The sequence below is a fragment of the Garra rufa genome, chromosome 10 (genome assembly GCF_049309525.1).
Source record: "Garra rufa chromosome 10, GarRuf1.0, whole genome shotgun sequence".
Classification (NCBI taxonomy): Eukaryota; Metazoa; Chordata; class Actinopteri; order Cypriniformes; family Cyprinidae; genus Garra; species Garra rufa.
This window is the reverse complement of record NC_133370.1, coordinates 44,178,720-44,197,940: the sequence shown is the minus strand read 5'-3', so window position 1 is coordinate 44,197,940 and position 19,221 is coordinate 44,178,720. Positions and strand designations below refer to the sequence as shown.

Here is a 19,221-nt window from a genome sequence, read left to right as displayed (position 1 = left end):
AGGAGTCTGGGACAAGGTTCTTGGGCCTGTGGCTGAGAGGAGGGCTGAGACGGGCATGCTGAGACTCTTCCCCATCTATCTAAAAGGAGAGGACCTGTTTGGCCTTACCGTCTCAGCAGTTACCCGCATTGCTGAATCGGTAAGTACAGTCAATCTTAGTCAGTCACTGCATATTGTAAAGTGAGATGTCCAGTTACGTGCTCATGTTGTGATTGGTCACTTCATTGTAGCTGCCAGGTGTGGAGGCGTGCTCGAGGTATCGATTCCGTTATGGACGTAATCCCATGTTGGTGCTTCCACTGTCCATCAATCCATCTGGCTGCGCTCGTTCTGAGTTGCAGACGTTCCCCCATCATGAGAGGTCAGTTGCTCAATATTGTAAAGAGGTTGTTTCAGTATTGTGAAAATGTTCACATTAATTCATTTCAATGAAATTATGCGATGAGTGCATTACCTGATAATGCATTATGGGCAATGTTAAATCTGACATGTTATTGTCTTTTCTGTATTTTGCACAATTCTAAGCACAATGCGCAACATTTCAGGATTACAATTTGAGATGTTAAAGCCTACTATTCAAAGGTATAGGGCTTTTGAAAAAAAAAATCTTATTTGCCCACCAAGGCTCCATTTATTTGATTAAAAAAAATACAGTAAATACATTAATATCGTGAAATATTATTACAATTTAAAATAACTGTTTTCAATTTGAATATACTTTAAAATGTCATTTATTCTTGTGATGCAAAGCTGAATTTTCAGCAGTCATTACTCTAGACTTCAGTCACATGATCCTTCAGAAATGCTATTTTTTTCTTATTACCAATGTTGAAAACAACTGTGCTGCTTAATATTTTTTGTGGAAAATGTGGACTTTTTTCTTGATTTTTTTTAATTATATATTAGAAAGTCTTAACTTACACTTTCCACAAATTAAGGCCTTGAAAGGTCGTAACCCTTTAACTGGCACCGTCCTGTATAAGGGATGCTTCACCATATTACAAATAAATCCTAATCTTATCATGACAAACTATATATCTTTGGGAAGGTCTAAGACTCATAAATAGATATTTACCATTGTTTTGCGTTTCAAATGATGTAGGAAAAGTAATAGATTAATTTACGACAAGAGTGCACCTCAAAAAATCTACATCATAACAGGGGTTCAGACCTTTTTTACAAAAAGACTTTCTTCATTGCCTTTTTTCCTATCATGCTTTAGAAATCATAAGAAATTATATATCACTTGAAAATGTAATCTCTAAATTCGTCCTTTGAAAGCCATTTTAAAATCAGAAATTGTATTACCATACAAATTGTACATGAACATCATATTACAAAATGATTTCATTCAGGAATTATAAAAATTAACTAAGTAACTTTGGATAGTGCATTTTCACATCTATGTTCAAAACGGAGTGGCAATAAAAAGGTGAATTTTTGCTTAAAACAAGCAAAATAATCTGCCAATGGGGTAAGAAAAATAATCTAGTTGTCTGCTTGAAATAAGATTATTTTTCTTACCCCATTGGCAGATTATTTTGCTTGTTTTAAGCAAAAATTCACTTAATTTTGACTTGTTTTTACTAAAACCAAGATAATAATTTTTACTTGTCTAGAAAATCCTTCCTGATTCAAGATTTTTTAGATATTTTGGCTGGAAACAAGACAAAAAATCTACATAAGAAAAGCATTTTTTGCAGTGTTGGTCTTAAAATATAAAGTATTAAATTGACTTTAATTTACATTGGTCATTTGAATTTGCTTCTATTTCCTATTGGAATGACTCAGTTTCACCACAGATGTGATCACACCTTTACCTTTTGAGTTGAAGATCATATGTGACCCTGGACCACAAAACCAGTCATAAGGTTAAATTTTACAAAACTGAGATATATACATCATATGAAAGCTCAATAAATAAGCTTTCTATTGATGTATGGTTTGTTAGGATAGAACAATATTTGGCGGAGATATTTGGCATCTATTTGAAAATCTGAAATCTAAGGGTGCAAAAAATCAAAATACTGAGAAAAACACCTTTAAAGTTGTCCAAATTAAGTTCTTAGCAATGCATATTACTAATCAAAAATTACATTTTGATAGGTTTACAGTAGGAATTTTACAAAAAATCTTAATGTAACATGATCTTTACTTGATTTCCTAATGATTTTTGACATAAAAGAAAAATCAATAATTTTGACCCATACAATGTATTTTTGGCTATTGCTACAAATAAACCCCAGCGACTTAAGACTGGTTTTGTGGTCCAGGGTCACATATAATCTTTTCTTTCTCCATATCTGCCATTGTCTCCTCACAGGGTGAAGATCCTCTCGGTGTGGTCCAGAACATCTCACTGCATCCAGAACTCGACGATGACAGAGAGTGGATCATCTCACAGCAAGCACTTTGTGCACTCGAAGTCATCTCAGTACCGCCGGCTGACCAGCGACTGGAAGACAAACGTCTATCTGGCACACTCTCGCATCCAGGTGAGTCTATGAACCCGAGCCGCTTCGTGAACAATGACGTTTGATCATTTCACCTGTCTGACGCATATTGGCAAAAGCTGACTAAAATGGCCACGTTCAGTCAAACTGACTGAAAAGGAAAAAGTTTAAAGGCCTTGAAATACTCAGTGTGACTTGAGTGACTACAGTTCCTGTCATTCCTCTAAGAGCATCTTAATGAAAAATGTCTCTTTTAAGCTTGTGTTATTGGCATTCCTCCCTCTGGCAAGGTTGCGTGGTCATCTAAAAGAGCCACGGCTGATCCAGTGTCACTTCCAGTTCCCTGCCGAGCTTTTTAAAACCACACAGGCAGAAAAACAGCTAGCTGTATACCTACTTATTCATTTTGTACCCAGAAGTGGACTAAACCTGACAAAAGCTCCTTTTGGGATGTCATTGTTTGTAAAAATTGTATAAAAAAGGTTTTCAAGAAAAAAGTGCAAAAAAGCAGAATGTTTTCAGTTAGGGTTAGATTATAGTATTTATATCTAGTTGTAAATGGTACATTTTACAGAACTAAGATCCTTCTTTTATCTATTGAAACCTACAATAATATTTCAAATATCAGTAAGCCTAATATATATAAAATCATCATTTATTGGGTACTTTCAATTGGAAGGTGGCTGTCCCGAACCCTAACCCCTAAATTTCAACTTGTGAAAATGATACTGAAATCATTTTTGTTTCATTTTTTTCCCCATTGTTGTTTTTAGAAGTATCTTTTTGATTCTTAAAGTTTAAAATAAAAATTATAATTTCTTTGTAAATTGCAAAAGTTCATGTAAAAAAATAGCATTTTTCATGTCACTAGTGAAACAGTATATGTTTTAGTCCATTGGCTGAAAATAATTTTAACTACACCATAAATTTATGATCAAAAAAAAAATACCCTTGTAGATAGTAGATAGGTCTCATCATTTTGAAGTAAATGTTTTCAAAAGTATGAAAAATATGTGTGCAACTTTAAGGATTGTCACTACTGAACACCTTTTATTTGCAATTAAGTGCACTTTTTTGGGAGTTATTCCATAAAATTGTAACTAATGAAACACATAATCCTTTATTTGGAGGAAATAAAATTTTAATACAGTTATACAATATTTTAGTATGTTTTAGTACTATTTTGGTGTGAGTTAAAATTCTGTAATGTGATGTGGTCACTACCAAAGCATTAATGTCACTACTGAAAATTTGCTGTCACTCCCGAAACATGGGATGTTTGGTCAAAAATGAAGTATATTGAATTATCAACTAAGATGTTACGATAGTTTTTGGTTCAGTGTATATCAAACTAATCAGTCATTTTGTTTGAAATCAGTTTGATCAACTGTTTGGCTTTAAAAAGTAAATTTGGATTCAAAATACAACAAATTTCATAAATTACACTTGAAATATTGTTAAAAATGTAATTGTTATTGATTTACCTCTGAAAAAAAATTAATAAAATGACAAAAAAGTACAGTTGCAATCGAAATTATTCAACCCCCTTGACCTGCAAGACATTTTGCTGCAGAGAACACAATTTTGTAAAAGCAACTCAACAAAGGCATCAGTACACTATTAGAGAAATGTATAAAAACACATTTGAGTCATTCTGAAAACGGAAGCTGATGAATAATAAAAAAAAAAATCTAAATGTTCATGTTCAAAATTATTCAACCCCTAAAAGTCAAATTTGGTGCAGAATCTTTTATTCTTTAAAACCGCCAATAAACGCTGCCTGTAAGTGCTTTGAAGCTTCTGTCACCTCTCTACTGCAATCTTGGCCCATTCCTCACCTGAAAAAGCTTTCAGATCACTCACAATCTTTAGTTTTCACTTTGCCACTTCTTTCTTCAAATTCAACCAAATATTTTCAACGAGAATTAAATCTGGAGACTGAAAATCTGACTAAATCTCAATTACATTCAATGTCTGATCCTTGAACCAAGCATACTTTGGGATGATGGCCCTTCAGGAAAGTCCACTGATCATCAGCTTTAGTCTTTGCACCAAAGGCATCACAATACTTCAAAAAATCCATGTTGTCCTTCATACGGTCATGGTTTCCACTTACTGCTACAATAAAACACCCCTCGAACAGGACTGGTCCACCCCAAAGTTTGACGATGAAGATGGTGTTCTTCTGCTCATAAGCTCTGCCTTTTTTGCACCAGACATACCACTGATCCATAGGTCCAAAAAATTCCAGTTTGGTCACATCACTCTATAAAACATTCTTGCAGAACTCCACATGTCTATCTAAATTAATTTTAACATGTTCACGTCTGCCTTTTTGTTCTTCTTGGTCAAGAGTGGTATTCGGCCAGATGTCTCAACTTGAATGCCATAATTGTCTAGTGTTCTTCTTATACACTGCATTGAAATGTTTTTCCTCCAGTCTTTGGCTGTACATTGCAGGTTTTTCCTCAGTTGTTCTGATTAAACATTTTATGATATTGTGCTTTTTTGTTCAACACCTTCAATGGTTTTCTGGTACAACACGTTTTGAACTAAGGAATAAGGCTGCCAGCTGTGCCTCTGGGATACTTTAATGCCTTGGAAATCTTCATATAGCCTTAGACTTTCTAAAGTAATACAATTATTTATTCTCTGTAGCTTCTCTATAGCTTTTGTGAGAGCTGTGTTGACTTTGTCATATTAGCTACTCAAACTTCAGCACATGCATGGGCTAACTGTATGTATGTGAAACAGCTCAAGCTCATTTTGTTTTCTAATAGAGTTTCTAAAGGCTTAATTATGTTTTAAGACAATTTTGTTCCTCACCATACAAATAAGTGACTAAAAAAACAGCAATGTTAAACAGGGGTTGAATAATTATGACATAGCTGTGTTATTAAAAATCCTAGAATTTAAAAATATTGCATTATATGTTGACATTATCACTTTTAATATGCCAGTAATTGGTTATAGATGCAATTTTTTTAAAGTCCTGGATCTTCAGAAAAGCTTGTATTTGTAAACTACTGCAGTCTCTGGAGGGTTGAATAATTTTGATTGCAACTGTATATATTTTCAGTGTAGATGTATGCAGAATCTTAATAGGCCAATTATTACTGCGTTACGGTAGTGACAAATTTGGGGAGAGGACAAACATTAGTGTGTGTGTGTGTGTGTGTGTGTGTGTGTGTGTGTGTGTGTGTGTGTGTGTGTGTGTGTGTGTGTGTGTGTGTGTGTGTGTGTGTGTGTGTGTGTGTGTGTGTGTGTGTGTGTGTGTGAGCTCTAGCCTTGGGTGTGGATGCATGTCTAATGTGTCTTGTGTCTGCAGGGTCTTGGACTGTTTGCAGCGCGTGACATTGAGAAGCAGACCATGGTGATTGAATACATGGGGGACATTCTGCGCACCGAGGTGGCCATGAGGAAAGAGCTGCTGTACAAGGCTAGGGTAAAGCTCGTTCAACCACTCAGGGAATAACGTTACCTTGACTTGTCTAAATGTTTTTGTGTAAACCTGTGTGGATTTGTCCCACAGAACCGCCAAGCGTACATGTTCCGCATCGGCGAGCGGGTTATCGATGCAACCCGGTCTGGAAGCCCTGCGAGGTAAGAAATGAACTTGACTTGTCATATCAGCTCTCAGATGAGTGCATTGCTTGATAATGCATTATGGACAATGTCAGATCTGACATATTATTGCCTTTTCTGCATTTTGCACAATTCTGAGCACAACATCTGTGAACCTTTTTAAAGGTATAGGGCTTTTTTTTTTTTAAGTCCCTTTTTACCAAGCCCCACCAAGGCTGCATTTATTTGATCAAAATAAAGTTAAATTGTGAAATGTTATTACGATTTAAAAAAGCTATTTTCAATTTTAATATAGTTTAAAATGTAATTTATTTCTGTGGTGCATTGCTGAATTTTTCAGCATCATTACTCCAGTCTTCAGTGTCACATGATCCTTCAGAAATGTTCTTTTTTTTTATTATTATTATTATCAACGGTGAAAACTGTTGTGCTGCTTAATATTTTTGTGGAAACTGTGGTACTTATTTATTTTGGATGAATATAAAGTTAAACCTCCTTAAGTTTTAAACTTGTCTATAATTTTTCCACACCAGTGCTATGGACAGTAATGATACCTCAAATCATGATGTTTTTTAAAGTGTACTATTGCTTTTCTATGCAATTTGAATTACAATTTTACCTAGTAAATGACAATGCGTTTGACCAAAATTGCTGTTTAAAAGTTCAAAGCGTGCTGTTGGAGATGAGTAGAAATGAAATTATAATTCATTTTAATTCAATTTAATCCATAGGTACATCAATCACTCATGCTTACCAAACTGTGTGGCTGAGGTCGTGACATTCGAGCGGGGCCACAAGATCATCATCACTGCCGCCCGCAGGATTGAGAGGGGAGAAGAGGTAAGGAAGAGAGAATTCGCTAAAAATGAACTGCACCCCTGAAAGTCTTGTTTATCTTTGAGACTTTAACAGTTCAATCACACCCCAAAAATTGCATTGCAATGCACAGCCAGTCTTGTAGGGCAGTTCTGCTAGATTGTGGAGAATGCAGCAGACCATTACAACTTGGCATACTTTCAGGGATAGAAAATAAGTTATCGCCTGATAATAGAGATTTTCTATTGGATATTTAATTGTTCATGCTCATTTCCATGCTCAATTTTACATTTAGATTTCCTAAATCGTCATCTGACGCTCACTTACAAGGGTAGTTCACCCTAGAATGAGAATTTGCTGTTGATTTTCTTATCCTCAGGCCATTGAACGTGACTTTTATTTTTCTTTAGCAGAACAGTAAAGCAGATTTTTAGCTGAAACCGTGGTCCTTGGTGATTCATATAATGCAAGTCAATAGTTGCATGTTTTTGAGAATTAAAAATTCATACAAAAAACACTAAATTAAAACCTGTGGATCTTGGTGATATATCGAGGTCTTATAAAGCAAAACGATTGGTCTGTGCAATAAACTAGGGATGCGACAATAAATGGATGCAGAATCGATTAGTGGATTTTCTGAATGCAATTATCTCTGAAATCAATTCTAAGCTTACTTTTTCAGCAGATTGTGCTCTCAACTAGTTTTTAACCACTCAAATGCTCATGAAACTGAGCATTTGTGCATTCAGCTAAGTCATGTAATTGCATCAGAGATTGTCTTACTATTGAGAGATGAAAGGGTCTGTATTACTTACTATTGAAAAAAGCGTAACAGTCACATGTGCCTTATTAACCAATCACATTACAGCCTTGATGTCATTTGAATTTCAGTCAGAATTGTGTGACATGCAATTGCTATTTACGGATACCATAGGAATGAATGGGAAACGCCGTAAGCCGAATCCCACCTGTCGCAAAAAGTCGGTGACTTCTCTTATAAAACTGAATTGAATCTAAAAATATTGTTTAGTGTAAAACATATTGAAGATTAGCCGATAGGCTGTCGATGTATTTAAAAAAAGCACAGAAAGGGGAAATATATACACTTCATAAATGAAAATGGCAGTATGTTTAGTAATATAACAAGCAGATACATTCTTGTTTTGGTTACTGAAGGATCTATTGCAACATCTGGGGCCCCTTCCAAATCTTTTATCAAGACTAGGGTTGGGTATCGTTTGGGTTTTTTTTCGATACCGGTGCCAAATCGATACTTTTAAAATGGTACCGGTGCCAAAACGGTGCCTGAACCGATACTTTTTAAAAAAAGCCACAAAATGGTGGATGACACAAGAATATCTTTTTATTGGACAAAAAAGTTCTTTAAAATGAAAAATGTATTAAGTTTAAAGTATACATTAATATTTAAGTAAATACAAAACACAACAACAATAAAACCTAAGCCACCTAACCCAACTACAATAATTTAACAGCTTCAAATTTCAGCTATTCTTTTGCAAAACAAATTACCATATTTGCCTTCTCTGGCAAAATAGGACACCTCTCCTGACTTATTGCATGTCCTGGTAAGACTAGGGCAGGGTTGTGGCTAGAAGGGATACAGCTCTGACCGGAAACTAACAATGAAATTAATTGTTCTACCTAAAAGATTGTGTTTTTTAACATCTACATTTACCCCAACCCTAAACGTAGTCCTTACTATAATACAAAAACAGTATTATTGTTGTACAGTGTGATATAAATAACGTTAGATTGATGTTTGCATGCCCAGTGGTCGGATCTAAACCAGAGGGCAGAGGGGGGATGCTTTTGAAAAACTTTTTTCTCTTCCTGTAGGTGGGAGGTTGACCAAATTGTTAGTGTAATTTGTTACGTGTCACGTCATGAAATGTTTTTAATACGAAAACTGTCTAATGTGATCACAATTTGATAAATAGGCCTATTAATTGTAATGATTTCATTTCAAACAATGAATAAATTATATAGAGAAAGTGAGCAAAGTATAAACAGAGCTTTTTGAAACTATTTACGAATAAGTAAACCACTGCGTCACAAAATGATTCACTGTTTCGAAGCGCTCCAATAGGATCACGAATCATTTGATTCAAAGCGAAACTTAAAAGCAAGTACGGAGAATCGTTTGATTCATAACAGGACTTTAAAGCACTGATCGCGAAAATTTTGATTTAGATGATTTACGTCAGGACGTAGGAGAGCTTCACGGGATGTTTTATCCTCACCGGGAATAAAAATAATTCAGCAGAGGCAGGGATGCATAGACTAGAGCAAATCTACTGATAGAGCCAGCTGATGTCCACAAACTGTCAAACACGGTACATCCCTCTGCTTTCAAGTTTATTCCATGTGCCCTCAAATGTTTCATTAAGTTTGACGTGTTTCCCCCTTTACACACAACTGTTGTAAAACATTTGCTGCATGTCGCGGTGTCTGAATCATTTTTCGTGAAATATAGCCACACTTTAGAACATTGGCATTTTAAGTTAAGCGTGTTTAATGTAGCTAGCTAAGCTAACAGCAGACCACCTGCTGCAGTCAGAGCAAGAGTTACGATAGTTGCTGCATTCACGCGCTTCTCGGATGGTTTCATTTCCCGACGATTTGTGCTTTTAATTCGAAATGTGAAAATGGTCAGTAACTACAAAGATGTTCACGTGAGTTTTCTCATTCAGGAAATAACTTTTCCGATCATTCTGACACCCCATGAATGCAGTATTTAAATTTAACTAGCGATCATGCATGTTGACAAATCAGTGCTTCTTACATCCGTGCCATAGCACCAGAAGACAAATATTTCAACAGACAGTTCAGGCACCGAAATTCGCGTTCTGTTTCGGTCCGGTACATACTGGTCATATGGGTACGGCACCGGTTTTCGGTACCCAACCCTAATCAAGACACTCTAGTCTTCTCAACATCCTACCATTCCAGACTATTGACCTACCTGCTCAGTCTATGTCTCGGTTACTTTCCTTTAACTTTCATGCCATTTGGACTACAAACTGCTCCATTATGTGATGTCTCCAATCCAAAACCTACATTTGCCAGAATTCCAGCTCTCCCAGTTTTTCAGGAATACTGCACTTCGGCCAACAGCGAGAGGGCCTCAACATTGGATTTGTTTCGAACCAAGGTGAAGTGGGGGCCCCAGGCAAAATGAATAGATGAGGCCCTTTTAAAAGATTGTTTCGTAAATATATCTTTGTTGTTACCTAAATATACATTTATACAACATACAAAAAGTAGTCAAAACACATAATATAACATAAATAGTTTATCTTTTAAACAAAGTGCATATTCTTTAACAAAATATTAATCTAAAACCTTAAAGATACAGAACAATCTTCTTATTTACAGTAATGGATTGTCACCTTAAAAATGGTGCTTACGAGCCTTAGCTCCAGCAAATGCTGTCACTATGTCCTCCATATTCAAAGACCTTTGTATATTCCATTCAATTGTTTTTTTTAATCTAAAGATTTTTTTTCCTCCCAACAAAACAATGCAACTGCCCACACTGCAAATACATGGCTTGAGAACAAGTTCATCAGGCTCATGTTTGGCCTGGTTAGACTTCAGTTTTAAACCCTATACAAAATATTTGGTCACTGTGTAGAATATTGACTATTAGTTCACTGTTAGTTGACAACTAATTATCTTAACTCAACTATTTTAATGTAGAAAAGCTAAATAAAAATGTCAACTAAGTAAATGTAATTATATTTATTTAAATTGTTTTGTGAGCTCTCCACTGGCAGCAAAACACAGTATCAAAACTTGCCAAGTTTGATGTTCTGCCCTCCAAAAGCAAAGTACAGTAACTACACATTTGGTCAAAATTGAATTGAGGCTTAAAATGGACTTTTTGACAACTGTTTTGTCTCCTGGTTCAATTTTGTCCCGTTTCAGAGAAACGAGTGTTTGACTAGCTGTCAAAAAACTTTAAAGGTATTTTTCTCAGTTTCAGTGTTCGCATAGTTACTGCACTTTGCCTTTGGAGGGCAGTGTTCACCTCATTAACATTATCACCTATTCTATTGCAGCCTATTAATACCTGCATGAAATACATGCTGCTGCTACAGTAAGTGTAACTCTAGCTAGTAACTATTAGAAATAGTAAAAATTAGAAATTAGACAATCTAGAAAAACGAAAATAAGCTGGAACAACAAAAACATTGGTTTGTCATATAATTAACATTAAGTCATTAATGATCATTATCTCCATCACTTAACTTACCTCTGTCATGTTTCCTCTTTTCCTCCTCTTCTTGTTTATTTTTTCGCTTTTGGCTGCCAGATAAATAAGTCCTTTTCATTTTTAAAAAAGCCTAGTAATAAGTGCTGCTGTGCCAGTTTGAAAACCGCGGCTGACGCATCATGAAGAAATAGCAAGCACATCCAGCGTAACGCGAGAGAGAGCCCTCTAGGGGGGATGCGGATATATTGCTTCATGTTACGTGTATGTTTTTAATAATGGCATCTCAGATTGTTCAAATGGTCAGCCGTCGGCAATTGCCTGTCTCGCCTGCCCTATTGCTACGCCTCTGCCTACATCGACATCCATTCAGAAAAAAAAAAACAGCATCTGGTCTCCTTTCCATTAACATTATCCGTTATGCTTTTTGGCTACAGGTTGCAGGCTTGTCTTCTAGTGGCTTTGATTGCATCTCGGCTCAGAATGCCCACTGTGAACACCCTAGTAATTCGCTTCAACCTTTTTGAAATTTGTAAATGATTATTTTGGTTCTTTTTAGTAAACTAGGTCTAATGGTCTGAAACAGTTTGTGGCTAAGGCTCTGGATTACAGGTAATAATGATGTAAATAATGTTCAGTTTCTTGCACAAACTGATTGTTTTGCTTCATAAGACCTTAATATAAAGTCTGGAGCCACAAGTATTGCCTGACATGCTTTTTTGGCTCTCAAAGTAGTCATTGACTTGTATTTTGTGAATCACCAAGGACCACAGTTTCAGCTGAAAATCTTCTTTACTGAATACATTTTTGAGTGAACTCTCCCTTTTAAAGCAACTATTTGTAGATATTTGTATTTTTTGCAACTTTGAAGCATTTGTTTATATGTGACCCTGGACCACAAAACCAGTCTTAAGTCGCTGGGGTATATTTGTAGCAATAGCCAAAAATACATTGTATGGGTCAAAATTATTGATTTTTCTTTTATGCCAAAAATCATTAGGAAATTAAGTAAAGATCATGTTCCATGAAGATTTTTTGAAAAATTCCTACTGTAAACATATCAAAATGTAATTTTTGATTAGTAATATGCATTGTTAAGAACCTAATTTGGACAACTTTAAAGATGATTTTCTCAGTATTTTGATTTTTTTGCACCCTCAGATTCCAGATTTCAAATAGACGTATCTCGGCCAAATATTGTCCTATCCTAACAATCCATATATCAATAGAAAGCTTATTTATTGAGCTTTCATATGATGTATACATCTCAGTTTTGTAAAATTTAACCTTATGACTGGTTTTGTGGTCCAGGGTCACATATTTGATATATGTTTAATATTTGAAACAAATATTTTAAGGTAAAAAAAACTTTTATATGCAGTTTCTTTAAAGTTGATTTTTTAAAGAATTTATAATTTTATAATAATGTTAAATATCACTTCTGGCATTTCTACTAAACACCTGAAATAGCCCTTTAAAAAGCACTTTAAAGTGCTCTCGACTGTATCAGATAATGCTTTTCTCCATCATGTGATGAAATGCTTCCTTTTTTGTTGCAGCTCTGCTACGATTACAAGCTCACCCCGGTTGCAGATCAGAGCAAGATCCCATGTCACTGTGGAGCCGCCAACTGCCGCAAGTGGTTAAACTGAGCAGGAGTGACAACAACAACAACTCCAACAACTCTGAGGTGCCAATTTACCAGAGGAGACGTGCAAAGAGGAAACAGCCAATCCTGGAAGTTGTTGTAACGGGCGATCATTTTTTCTAATGTGCAAAACTAAGAGGAAAACACAACGCGAGAATACAGCATTGTGTGAGAGCCATTCGTATCATTTCTTGACTTGAAAGGAGAAGGTTCCGTTATGTGCATGTGCCATGAGTCTGTGTGTGTGTGTGTGCGTGTGTGCGTGCGTGCGTGTGTGTTTGTCAGCTGGAATGCGTGTCACACGGGGCAGATTTCACCAGCGAATGAGGACGGAGAATGAGCGCGAGCACTGTGCCGGGTATTGCCTTATAGGTTGATGGAGGGGCAGGCCCATCTGTATGACGAGATCTGTAGAGACTGAACCGTAGAAATCAATGTAGAACATCACTGAATGGAGAATGTACGGAATTGACTTCCGCAAAGGGAAAAAAAAAACATGTTGCACTAAAAAAACGAAAAAAGACCAGAAAAAAAGAAACAGAAAACTCACAAAAAAAAGTCAAAATACTTGATTCCATGAGTCAGTTTTATCCTAGATATCTCTCATTGTTTAGTGTAAGAAAATAAAGGTGTTTTGTATTTATTAATGTGTGAGTGAATGAATGGGCCTATTTTTAAAAGCGGTTTTATGCCGATCAAAAGGAAGCCCGACTGCGATTCTTGCACGCAGTTTGAGATTCTGTTACATCTGTAAATACCGTGTAAATATAGAGAAATATCGGAATGATTGACCAAATACTACCTTATTCACTACCTTATTCATATTGATGTTCAGATATTTTAGATGTGCCGTTTTGTTTTGCTCTTTTTTTCTCCTTTCTTTTCCTCTTCGGAATTATTTAACAAAGACACATCATGATACCACGTGTACACGTGTAATTACGAAAATGTACAGAATTACAAAGGTGATTTCACAAGAAAAGTATTTTCTCTGTGCTTAGGATGTGGTATTTGTAGTGACTTTGTGGTTTATACATTATTGCTTTTCATTTCATTTTATTCCATTTTATGTTACGGATCGCAGCGACACAGAATTTAAAAGTGACATTCTAGTAAATCAGGTGGGATTGTAGATGTAGGGATAACTGTGAAATGAACTTTAAACCTCACAAAGCGATCATGAGATCACAAGCGTAACCTGAAAGGCACAAATAGTTCACGCTCGTTTTTTATTAAGGCTGTCGTATGGATTGGATAAACACGCGACGTCAGTTCGTTCGAAGTTTGGAGGCGTTGTGAGCGGGAATCGGTGAGAGGAAGGGTCAGCGTAACTCTCTGAAAATGATGTACATATGAAAAACATATGCTTGCATTAGTTTTATTGATTGAAGTGAAGCATCTGTTAAGAGAGCGCTATTCATTTTGTAGCCAAAAACTGTTTTTCACATTTCAATTTGGGAGTTTCTGTGTGCACAATTTCACGTTGAAAAATGGACAGTTTAGACTTTGTATTGTACTGGGCATGAATTTTTTCAAAAGAGTCAGTTGTATATATTTTTTCTCAATGAACAGCTGTAACAAAATTGTTTCATGGATATTTTCCTTGTCTTGTAAAATACATCAATTTCCTAGTGTTTTTTTTTTCCTTTCTTTTTTTTCCTTTTGCTCTGTATAGTAGTCTAAATTGTTTTGGAAACTTAAGCTTTTTTGAAGTACACAGAGCGATATAGGGTTTGGTATTTGAGGAATTGAATTTACATTTACAAAAAAAATAATAAAATATTTTACATCATTAACTGATGCATTATTTTTCTTCTGGTAATGTGTTGCTATTTTTGAACGTCTATTTGACATATGTCGCTGTTGTCTCAGAATATTAAATATGGAAAATGTTTGAAATTTCATTTTTTCAGTTAAGATTATACAGTGTGTGCGTAATTATTAGGCACGTTGATATTATGGTCATTTTCCAAACCATCAATCTTAATAACTACTATTAATTTTGTATTTAATCATTTATAAGTGACATATAATTGTCCATGAAGGCTGGAAGTGAAAAACTATATTCAGGTGTGCATAATTATTAGGTACATTTTCTTTCACAGATAAAATGAGCCAAAGAGATTTAACTCAGACTGAAAAGTCAAAAATTATTAAATGCCCATGAGAAGGATAAAATACTAGAATTTGCAAAGTCAAGGCATGACCATTGGGTCAGCACAGTCAGGTAGAGAAGAAAAGACATGTTAACTGCAAAAGAATTAGGAATTAAGGTAAGGAATTAGGTGTAAAATCCACCAGGACCACCATTTTCCAGAGCTGCAACCTACCTGGAGTCTCCAGAAGTGCAATGTGTCTGATTCTCAGAGACAGTGCTTGGGTAAAAATCCTAAAAAATGACCCTCACTTAATAAGAATGACATGCTGAAGTGTTGTGAAATACATGAAAACTGTTTTTTATAGGCCTTATAGACAGATAAGTTGAGAGTCATTCTTGAAGGACCAGCATCACATCATCTTATACAACTCTTTCAAGAATTTATCTTCCAGAATCTGGTAGTAAGTTTTGGGACTTCATTTTTAGTCCATCTCTGCAAGACAGACTTTTCAGGATAGGAAATAGACTAAAAATGAAGTCCCAAAACTTACTGGCACGTCCCCTTTAGAGGGCATTTTGTCGGCTGATCCCCTTTACATCAACAGGCCGCTCGGCTCCGGGGACAAAGACGATGCAGGTGACACCTCAGGTAACAAGGAAGCCATCGCGTTTTCTGTAGCCCATCAGGCTAATGCTCTTGCTGCCCTGCCCCAATCGTTCCTCCTCAAGTTTTGTGAGCCATTTTCCTCAATATCAAATGGCTGGCACATGGAGCTAGGAGCAAGCAAGCACTGTGGCTGGCAGAGATCATTTCTCTTATTTATGCCCAGCTGTCGCCCCTTCAATTAGTCACAGGCCTCCTGTCCCAAGCGAACTAGTAAATCTACCATTCTCACCCAGACAGGCCCATGAGAGGGCAAACTTAAACACACTAGGGCTCCCCCCACATGTTATTGTGGTGGTGTGCTCAGACACTGATATTTTGGGCTTTTTGCAAGACCTTATCGATGGTGGGAAATCCTTTTCCACTATTAAGGTCTACTTAGTGGCTATCACTACATGTCATGTTGGGTTGGACAGCACTAAGGTGGGGCAACACTCCCTTATTCATAGATTTATGAAGGGCACTCGTTGTTCTCTTCCAGTCACTAGAAGAGCAGTTCCAGGAAGGGAACTCTCAATGGGTTTACATTGACGGGACGGGTCTTCATTTCTAGGGCCCTCCAAAACACAGGGAATCCCATTGGCTCCCTCATTGGCTCGTGTAAGCCATCTCTTTTTGGCATATGAATGTAAGGGAGTGCGGCTTCCAGAGAGCCTCTGAGCACACTTCACTAGAGGCATGACTGCCTCTTGGGCTCTATTTAGAGAGGTTTCCTTACAGAACATTTGTGCTGCTGCAAGATGGAGCTCTCCACATACATCTGTCAGATACTACCAGCTTGATGTTACCCAGACCCCAGTAGCTCATGCTGTCTTAGATGTGGGCTCTGAGACCCTCCACACCTTTTAAGCCTGGGCTGTCCAGCTTGTCTTATTCATATCATTAAGTATGTCATTTTTAACCCTCTTCTGACACCAAAATATATTTATTCGTAAATGCACTGACCAAAATTATAAATGCAACACTTTTGTTTTTGCCCTCATTTTTCATGAGCTGAACTCAAAGATCTAAGGCTTTTTCTATGTACACAAAAGACCTATTTCTGTCAAATATTGCTAAATTTGTGTTAGTGAGCACTTCTCCTTTGCCGGGATAATCCCATGCAAGATGCAAGAACAGGATTCATCTGTAAAGAGAACACCTCTCCAAAGTGCCAGACGCCATCAAATGTGAGCATTTGCCCACTCAAGTCGGTTACGACAACAAACTGCAGTCAGGTCGAGACCCCGATGAGGATGACGAGCATGCAGATGAGCTTCCCTGAGATGGTTTCTGACAGTTTGTGCAGAAATTCTTTGGTTATGCGAACTGATTGTTGCAGCAGCTGTCCGGGTGGGTGGTCTCAGACGATCTTGGATGATGCTGGATGTGGAGGTCCTGGGCTGGTGTGGTTACACGTGGTCTGTGGTTGTGAGGCCGGTTGGATGGCTTATGGTAGAGAAATGAACATTCAATTCATGGGCAACAGCTCTGGCCTTTTGTGTACCTAGAAAAAGTCTTAGAACTTTGAGTTCAGCTCATGAAATATGGGGCAAAAAACAAAAGTGTTGCGTCCATAAATTTGGTCAGTGTATATAATGCCTCCAGCATGCTGTCTGTTGTTAGGTTTCTTGTCTGCATGTTACCACATTTCTTTCATGGCTGGTATTGCATTCTGACTTTGTGTGGGGTCTGCTACTTGGTGACGTTTTAAGCACTGCTTTTCCAGGTGACCTTCCTCTGGCTTATAAGGCCTCACTTTGAGTGTATAGAGCAGGGGTGTCCAAACTTGGTCCTGGAGGGTCGGTGTCCTGTAGAGTTTATCTCCAACTTGCCTCAACACACCCGCCTGGAAGTTTCTAGAATGCCTAGTATGAGCTTGATGATTAGCTGGTTCAGGTGTGTTTAATTAGGGTTGGATCTAAACTCTGCAAGACACCGGCCCTTCGGGACTGAGTTTGGACACCCCTGGTATAGAGCAACTGGGGAGCTGTCCATATCTTTCATAGGTGGATCTTGAACATGAGATGATGAAATAGAACAATAGGTTACTGTTCATAACCCTGGTTCTCTGAAACAGTGGAGAAATCCAACAAAGTTGCCCCGCTTGCTGCATGAGAAGCAAATATGCTCACTGAGGAAGGGTAGTGCATCCAGGGGGTTTATGTGCTTGGTTAAAGGCTGGTCCCTTACCTGGCATTGGGTACACACTCCTGACTGTCAAGCCAGAATTGGATGCATCTGCAGACGTCACGTTGGGGTGCTCTTCCCATAGGTGGATCTCTCAACTCAATGTTTTAGAGAACCAGGGTTATGAACAGTAACCTATTGTTATTCTAAAATTGGGTAAATGGAATCCTGAGTTATCTTGCATCACATTTCACACTTCTCATAATTTACCCAAGGCTAACAATTAATCCTGGATGTTTATAAAATGACGTTTAACACTTTACATGTTCTTATTTGCATATTTGCGGTCTCAGTGTCAGTGATTGGACCAACACAGCATGTGACCTGTTAACATAATGGCTGTAGCATTGGGCATCCTAGTATTGCAGACTGTACTATCAAGTTTATCCTGAATGGACTTTTCAGACTACAAAAGTGAGAATATAGTGTTTCTTCTTCATTCCAATTGATGCATTTTCAGTCACCATTTGACATTTTCTCCCTAAAATTACCATTTTAATGTATGAGGAATATAAGAATGTGAATATGAGGCACATAGTTGACCTCTCCCCCAGGTAATATTGCTATGTCCAACAAGCCATGGCACTTTCACGCCACACATCATGTTCTCATGCAGTGAAAAATACATCTCAGAGCAAAGAGGAAACTGACAACGCACCGAGAGACAAGACAAAGCAAGTTACTTTTGGTATAAAGAAGTCTAGCTCTCAAATTTAGTCTTTTTTAAATTAAAAAATCAAACAATAAATACCATTTTGTGGCTCTTTAATGTGTTATAATAATAATTTGTTACATTTATATAGCGCTTTTCTAGACACTCAAAGCGCTTTACAGTGTCAGGGGTATCTCCTCATCCACCACCAGTGTGCAGCATCCACCTGGATGATGCGACGGCAGCCATAGTGCGCCAGAACGCCCACCACACACCAGCTGGGAATATGGGGATGATTCGGAGGCCATGATGGTCAGAGGGCAATGGGCAAATTTGGCCAGGATGCCGAGGTCACACCTCTACTCTTTTCGAAAGACATCCTGGGATTTTTTTAATGACCACAGAGAGTCAGGACCTCGGTTTAACGTCTCATCCGAAAGACGGTGCTTTTTGGCAGTATAGTGTCCCCGTCACTATACTGGGGTGCTAGGACCCACACAGACCACAGGGTGAGCACCCCCTGCTGGCCTCACTAGCACCTCTTCCGGCAGCAACCTAGTTTTCCCAGGAGGTCTCCCATCCAGGTACTGACCAGGCTCAACCCTGCTTAGCTTCAGTGGGCGACCAAGCTTGGGCTACAGGGTGATATGGCTGCCAGATGTTGCTGTAACACCTCAGTTCAATCCACAATCTCTTCCTCTTTACTAGTTATAGCATGAAATAAACATGAATGAACATCTTGTTTCAACCACGGAAAGACGTCAATGCACACCCTATTCAAGTTAAAAGTCCAGTAATGTTAATCTACTCTCCTGTCTGCTTTGTTTGTCAGACAGATTCTGCATTCTGACTGGTCAGATCACCTGTCAATCTAACTCCTGGCGAAGGGTCAGTTAGTTATC

The 19,221-nt window shown here is 37.4% G+C and overlaps 1 protein-coding gene and 1 pseudogene across 1 annotated transcript in view; one reads left to right on the top strand and one right to left on the bottom strand.

Moving 5' to 3' along the window:
- Window positions 1-14,532, top strand: part of kmt2cb (lysine (K)-specific methyltransferase 2Cb) — a 142,418-nt gene extending 127,886 nt beyond the window's left edge. The window contains exons 49-55 of the mRNA XM_073849472.1: window positions 3-139; window positions 231-367; window positions 2,309-2,495; window positions 5,782-5,898; window positions 5,986-6,056; window positions 6,770-6,878; window positions 12,648-14,532. Of these exons, the coding sequence (XP_073705573.1) occupies window positions 3-139; window positions 231-367; window positions 2,309-2,495; window positions 5,782-5,898; window positions 5,986-6,056; window positions 6,770-6,878; window positions 12,648-12,740 (851 nt within the window). The 3' untranslated portion in view covers window positions 12,741-14,532. The remainder of the gene's footprint in view (window positions 1-2; window positions 140-230; window positions 368-2,308; window positions 2,496-5,781; window positions 5,899-5,985; window positions 6,057-6,769; window positions 6,879-12,647) is intronic.
- A 4,329-nt stretch (window positions 14,533-18,861) lies between these two features.
- LOC141345036 (5S ribosomal RNA) lies at window positions 18,862-18,978 on the bottom strand (annotated as a pseudogene).
- Window positions 18,979-19,221: the final 243 nt, after the last annotated feature.